General features: G+C 37.3%; 2 protein-coding genes across 2 annotated transcripts; both read left to right on the forward strand.

Annotated features, from left to right (window-relative positions):
* Positions 1–5,958: 5,958 nt before the first annotated feature.
* On the forward strand, positions 5,959–6,420 carry LOC137650820 (prestalk protein-like). The gene has a single exon (XM_068383977.1). It carries the CDS (start codon positions 5,959–5,961, stop codon positions 6,418–6,420), a length of 462 nt encoding a protein of 153 aa, XP_068240078.1.
* A 204-nt stretch (positions 6,421–6,624) lies between these two features.
* Positions 6,625–7,641, forward strand: LOC137650821 (prestalk protein-like). The gene is made up of 2 exons (XM_068383978.1): positions 6,625–7,029; positions 7,078–7,641. Exons 1-2 carry the CDS (start codon positions 6,625–6,627, stop codon positions 7,639–7,641), a joined length of 969 nt encoding a protein of 322 aa, XP_068240079.1.
* The last annotated feature ends 125 nt before the right edge of the window (positions 7,642–7,766 follow it).

The raw sequence follows: 7,766 nt of genomic DNA on the forward strand, positions 1-7,766 counted from the left end.
GGGCACCAGCAAGAGCAGAATTTGTTTTTATAGAGTTGAACTGTTTGATATATATTTCAACTGGGTTAGTCAATTCATCGGTTATTTTCTCTGCATTTCTATGAGATGTGTGGTACAATTTTGAACTGCAGCTTCCAGTGAAGCAAGTTAAACAGCACTGGCATTGGTGGTGTCGTCCTTCTCAACATCAAGATGATTGTCGCTCCCTGTATTGGACTGATTTTGCTGTACTTTCTGAGCATTCAGAGATTCAGAAGGAAAACTACTGCTACTTTCCATCGGTTCAACAAACGACTCGGTGGGTTTTAATGCATCGCCACCGTTGTTCATGTACTCTGGTGTCACATCTATTGGCATTCTAGCAATGGGCAGGGGTGTGAACCATCCTGGACGAACATTCTTTTGTCCAGTAGCAAGGAAAAGTAAGTGTTCACGTTGGTGTGGATTCCTCCCAGCTACACATGTGCAAGTCGATATTGAAGTATCAACATAATATAATATGTCATGTTTTGATTGCCTTTTCACTTCATAACTGTGGGCATCAATCTTTGTGATGCTATCTTTTTGGATTGATGATCCTCCTGGGAGAAATCTTTTGGAATAGTGACATCCACACTCCCATTGTCAAGGTCTGTCAGATGGTGTTCATAATAAGATGGTAGTCGTGTGACCAAGAAGTCCAGTAATTGCAGAATATTGTATGCACTGATATGTTAGAAAATTTGATCTTTGAGAATCCTCATGGCTGCTTCTGCATAATTGTTAGTATTGTTCCCACGGACAAATAAGTCATGCCGGTAACACACAGCCCATGCCTGACGACGGTCATACAGCTTCTTGTAGTGGCCCAAATAGTTTGGGTACAGGCATGCCATGCTATTAGCCTTTAGCTCAGCATAAGCCTCCTCAAGAGCTTGAATAATATCGGCGAATGTCATTTTCTTCAAGTAAAAGCAACTGAGGACGATGATCCTTTCTGATATTGTTCTTCTCTACCCACAGGAACCTCCAAACTGCCTAAAGCAAGTGAAAAACACAGAGAATCAATGTAGCCTCAGGAAATACATTATGAAGACTCTGCCTTTCTCCCTCACTGTCATCAGACAAGAACACCAAAGGTCCAGTCGAACCTCGACCAAAAAATGCATCTTTCGGTATAATCTCTAGATAAAGCTTTAATGCATAAGTTATGCAATCCCGTGACTCAGATGTGACAATGAGACATCCAAGAGGCAAGCCGCCTGCTGCACTGTGGGTCAACATCATGAAGATTCGACAATCGTATCTATCCATACCTCCTGATGCATCAATAAACACAAGTTCCCTACTATAGTCATGATACTGGTGCACATGTTTCATTAGTGGTGTACAAAGAACAATTGCAATCTTGCCATCTATGTCTTTTATTTTACCACAAACCTCTCCTTGCTCACCATTGTAACTTGCTGCATCTTCTGCCCACTTGCCGCACCATAGGCTTTGTCAAATATCTTCCGGTACAGCTTGAAATAGATTAGAAGCATTTATTAGCAAACCAGATGCAAATAACATGTATTTTTTTTTTCCATTTTACTTTAAACTTTTTTTACAGTACATCTTTACACACCTAAATTGAAATAAATGAACTTCAAATAAGAAACTGGATTTTATTTCAAAGTAACTGAACTTAATTTTTTAACAACTTTAGTATCAATGCACAGATGACTGAGGTCTTTAATCTTACCTGTGACAGAACTGTATATCAGGACAATTGGCACGATCTGCAGCTTCATAAACATAATCGTTCTCATGCTGTAGTTGCATATCCAACTTATGTGTATTCAGTGCAGATGCAAGAGAATGGCCTTTGGCATATAACTTTGTAAAGATCTCAATTGTGTTCTCACTAACGTCTTGATGCTTAAGGGTATATGCACTATTGATCATATGGTTATGAATGTGCTTGATCTTGACCACAGTTGGATAAGTCGGCAGGTGAAGGTCTTTATTTTTGGGTCTAAAATGGACAAGTCATAGATTTCTATTAAATGAAAAACTAAAGCAATAACGTCTAAAAGATTGATGTTTTAATCAAAATTAAGTAAATTACTTTTCATACTAGATAGATATGATATATGTTTTTTCCTAAAAGCAAGGTCGTTGCATATGCAGCTGATGCTACACTTCCTGCCTTAATTCTATCTCCTGAATGTAGATCTGAGGTTGCTGAATCCCTTAATGGAGATCTAGCCAAAATTAGTGCATGGTACAAATTATGGGGCATGAAGTTGAATTTTAACAATACTCAAAGTATGATTGTAATTAGGTCGAGGAGAATTGGGTCCTCGACCTCCGGATCTCAGCATTGATAATGTTTCCTTAATTCTATACAGCTCATTTAAAATTTTAGGCGTGATTCATGATTGCAAGTTTGCCTTTGAGAAACATTCTGTTTCTTCAATTACACAAAAACTTGGCCTACCGAGAAAGTCTTAAGATGTTTGGTAGCAATTGGTAGAAATGTTTAATTTTTTTTCATTCTACGTTGTTTCTCTTGTCTGGTTTTCAACTGCTGAATCTCAGCTTACTTTCTTGGGAAAAAACCTGCTGTCTATTAAATTTCTAATTCTTGATTTGGATATTTATTTCTGGCATCGCCATTCAATTAGTTTTTTCTGCATGTTGCATAAAATTTTTCATAATTCTGGCCATCCTTTGTAATGAAGTCTTCTTATGCTGTATCATGCTGTTCGTAATACTAGGCATGCAGTTAATTCTAATAGTCAGGCCTTTTCCATCATGAGGCTCAATACTACACAGTATTTTAACGTTTTATTCCAGCTGTGACAAGAGTCTCTCTCATAGTTTATATATGATATTTCTATTTTAACTTTTACCCTGATCGTTAGATATGTTATATTCTGTATTTATTAATACTCATAAAATGTATTTGTTTCCTTTCCTCACCGTGTTATTTATTTTCCCCTGTTGGAGCCCTTGGGTTTACAATATCCTGCTTTTCCAATTAAGGTTGTATTTTAGCTAGTAATAGTAATAATATTTATACTAAGTACCCTATCAAGGAGACTATTCCAGGTATCCACTAATTTATTAACAAACCAGTTTTACCTGTCTCTTCTAAAATTAAATTTAGAATTCACATCCGTTGCCTCTAGTTTACTCTTGACAATTTATTTTTTAAATTATGCTTATACTGCCCTTGATCCATTTGGATACCTAATTGATGTCCCCTCGATTTTGACGTCTTGCCAATGAGTCTAAGTAAAGTCTCTTTAATCAATTCTCATATGAAATATACCTGTTATTGGTAATTTTTATTTTTGTCATTCTTTTTACTCTCTCCAAAAAGTCAATATCCATCTTTAAGTAAGGCGACTAAAACGATACGAGAAGGGTTTTCACAATGTTATCGTATTCCTGATCTTTAGTAATTGAATGAGAATTCTGGTTATTTGGGATATTACCTGATTGGACATGCGAAGATCTAACCTGACCAGACCTGACATCTTCTACCTGGGTTACTCTGAGTTGACCTGGGGTAATCTGACCTAACGTCTTATAATTTGGTTATCCTACTACACAGGTACATGAGTGATCCCTACCCAATCCTCCCTATAGATTAATTAGTGAACCTTACCTACTGAATTTTCCAGGTATCCTTTTAACAGTCAAATTAAAGTGTACTGGAAAATTTGTGTTCTTGGATGAAGTTTTCTGATTGGCTGTCAATGAACATGGTAATGTCTTGTGCTGACATCGATAAAAGATTTTGAAAAGGTTGACCCAACCATTGGTAGGTTTCGTTGCTGCTACATGAAGAGTTATCATATTAATCTGTTGGTAGTGGTTGATCCAACGTCTAACATTTTCTTCGGTACGAATAGCTATTCTGAACTCCGCATCGTATCCTTGCTTCATGACTTGAACCTTGCAAATGTGGTAATCATACCCAGGTGGTAAGGAATCCTGCAACAAGTAGGTAGAGTACGATTGTTGATAACAAATTGTTTAATACAATAATGTTACTTAAAATATGCATTCGAATATGTCAAAAACAAAGCCCTGAGATTGTCACTGAATGTAAGAAAAGGTATCATATATAACTTCACCCCTTGAAGCATCTGATATAATTGGCATTCAATAGGGTGTAAAATAAAGTAAGCTGTAATGGTAATTATACATTGAACAAGTTGAGAATACTTACATAAAGTTCTCGGTAATTTATTTCAAAAATAATTTCCGTTCCTTCTATTGAAGAGTCAAAATTACAATGCTTTATCGATGTATCGATAGCTGATGACTTACAAATAAAGAAAAAAAACACATTGCAAAATTGACATTTTTTTCACAATTCTTAGTCATCGATAACGTAAGGTTACTGTAACAATGAAGGCATAGTTAGATATAAATCTTGCGATTGATAGTATAGAGCTGAATTATGTGATATCTGATATTAGAATATTCTTCTGAAATATAATTATAATAATAAGTATTATTTTCAATTCTATCATGAAAAGTAGTCATAGATACCTGTATTTGCAATCCTTGTGAATGCAGTTACACAACTATGCAGTTAGTAAAAGGCGTTAAGTGACAACACTTGTGTTTTATATTATAGATATTCCACAAACTTCACTTATTGCGGAGAATATGGAAGCAATGATTACGATTTGCATTGAAACGGTAGGCTATTTGCACAAATCGATTATGAAACTGTTAGGGATATCATTGCTGACACAAGCACACTTTTGAAAATTAAACCATGTTAGCATCATTTGGTTTTAAAACTTTAATTAGGGGCATATTTTCCCTTTAAATGGTAGATCATTATATATATATATATATATATATATATATATATATATATATATATATATATATATATCTGTGTCTGTGTATAATGTATACGTGTGCATGTATTTATACTATATATATATATATATATATATATATATATATATATATACATATATATATATATATATATATATATATATATATATATATATATATATATATATATATATATATATATATACACATTATATATAATCATTATTATTATTATTATTATTATTATTATTATTATTATTATTATTATCATCAAGCTGTCTCTATATAAGAATTTCATATCACAACTTAAATGAGGCAGTTACCCATCAAATGAGAACGGCACCATAATGAAGGAGTTACCCTCGAAATCTGTTTTCTGCTCCCAAAGCCCCGCCCCTTATTGCACCCCTGTTTGGGGAAAAAAATGCTACGTGGGCCTTTATTTTGTACCATTTTCAGCCTTCCTATCTTTCTATCTTTCTAGGCTTCACAGGTCCATTTTTTTTTAGGATACTTTCTTGGCCTCCCATGAGTCCTTTCGTGTTCTTCACAGGTTTCTATTGATTTTATCTTACCATTTCTCTACTTTAGATGTAGGGAATTTTTTGTGGCCTTTGAGGGCATTTCTTTTGTAACTTGGGCCTTCAAGGAGCCCTTTTGGCACCTGCATAGTTTCCTTTGATTTTGTGTCTCCATCATGTCCTCTTTGAGGTCTTCCACAGCTTTTTTCTATTGCAAACTTCTTGCCATTCGAAGGCTCTTAGTTTATTTTCTTATACTTATTGTGGACTCTATCACCTCTTTATTTATTTATATTTCTTGGGAGTCTACCTGATTAGGTGATTTTCGAGGCCTTCCTGTTTTTTTTTTTGTTTTTTTTTTTTTTGTCTTTTTAAATTTGTTAATTTTTTCCCGTTTCCTTCATTTCGTACATTCTTTTCAAATCTACTTTCTGATTCAAGCCTAGCATATTTATTCAAAGGCATTACATCATTGTACTGCATACATTTTCCGATGTAGCATCATCAGGCGATTCTCCTTGAACTGGCTCCAACTGTCGTTTGCATATAGTTCTTTCAATTTCTTGAAAAATGGGATCGTTGCATAAAATATCCTCTGCAGAAAATGTGCCAGGAAAATCCACTTCAGGTGAATCAAGCCAAATGCTCTGACAATACTCCACCCGCTGTGGAGAATCAAGCCAAATGCTGTGACAATACTCCAACCGCTGTGGAGAATCAAGCCAAATGCTGTGACAATACTCTAACCGATCTGGAAAATCAACCCAAATGCTGTGACAATACTCCAACCGCTGTGGAGAATAAACTCAAATGCTGTGACAATACTCCACCCGCTGTGGAGAATCAACCCAAATGCTGTGACAATACTCCACCCACTGAAGAAAGTCAACCCAAATGCTGTGACAATACTCCACTGACTGTGGAGAATCAACCCAAATGCTGTGACAATACTCCACCCAATGTGGAGAATCAACCCAAATGCTGTGACAATACTCCACCCGCTGTCGAGAATCAACCCAAATGCTGTGACAATATTCCACCTGCTGTGGAGAATCAAGCCAAATGATGTGACAATACACCACACACTGCGGAGAATCAAGCCAAATGCTGTGACAAAACTCGACCCGCTGTGGAGAATTATCCCAAATGCTGTGAAAATACTCCACAAGCTGTGGAGAATCAACCCAAATGCTGTGATAATACTCCACCTGCTGTGGAGAATCAAAACAAATGCTGTGATAATACTCCACCCGCTGTGGAGAATCAAGCCATGTACTGTGACAATACTTCACCCGCTGTGGAGAATCAAGCCAAATGCTCTGACAATACTCCACCCGCTGTGGAGAATCAAGCCAAATGCTGTGACAAAACTCGACCCGCTGTGGAGAATTATCCCAAATGCTGTGAAAATACTCCACAAGCTGTGGAGAATCAACCCAAATGCTGTGATAATACTCCACCTGCTGTGCAGAATCAAAACAAATGCTGTGATAATACTCCACCCGCTGTGGAGAATCAAGCCATATACTGTGACAATACTTCACCCGCTGTGGAGAATCAAGCCAAATGTTGTGACAATACTCCACCCGCTGTGGAGAATCAAGCAAAATGCTGTGACAATACTCCAACCGCTGTGGAGAATCAAGACAAATGCTGTGACAACACTCCACCCGCTGTGGAGAATCAACCCAAATGCTGAGACAATATTCCACTTTCTGTGGAGAATCAAGCCAAATGCTGTGACAATACTCCACCCGCTGTTGAGAATCAACCCAAACGCTGTGACAGTACTCCACCTGCTGTAGAGAATCATCCCAAATGCTTTGACAATACTCCACCTGCTGTGGAAAATCAGCCCAAATGCAGTGACAATACTCCACCCGATGTTGAGAATCAACCTAAATGCTGTGACAATACTCTACCCGCTGTGGATAATCAACCTAAATTTTGTGACAATACGCCACCCGCTGTGGAGAATCAAGCCAAATGGTGTGACAATACTCCACCCACATTTGAGAATCAACCCAAATGCTGTGACAATACTCCAACCGCTGTGGAGAATCAAGCCAAATGCTGTGACAATGCTCCACCTGCTGCAGAGAATCAAGCCAAATGTTGTGACAATACTCCACCCGCTGTGGAGAATCAACCCAAATGCTGTGACAATACTCCACCCTCTGTGGAGAATCAAGCCAAATGCTGTGACAATACTCCTCCTGCTGTGGAGAATCAACCCAAATGCTGTGACAATTCTTCACCGGCTGTGGAGAGTCAACCAAAATGCTGAGACAATATTCCACCCACTGTGGAGAATGAACCCAAATGCTGTGACAATACTCCACCCGCTGTGGAGAATCAACCCAAATGCTGTGACAATACACCACCCGCTTTGGAGAATCAAGCCAAATGCTA

This window comes from Palaemon carinicauda, chromosome 12 (genome assembly GCF_036898095.1).
Source record: "Palaemon carinicauda isolate YSFRI2023 chromosome 12, ASM3689809v2, whole genome shotgun sequence".
Classification (NCBI taxonomy): Eukaryota; Metazoa; Arthropoda; class Malacostraca; order Decapoda; family Palaemonidae; genus Palaemon; species Palaemon carinicauda.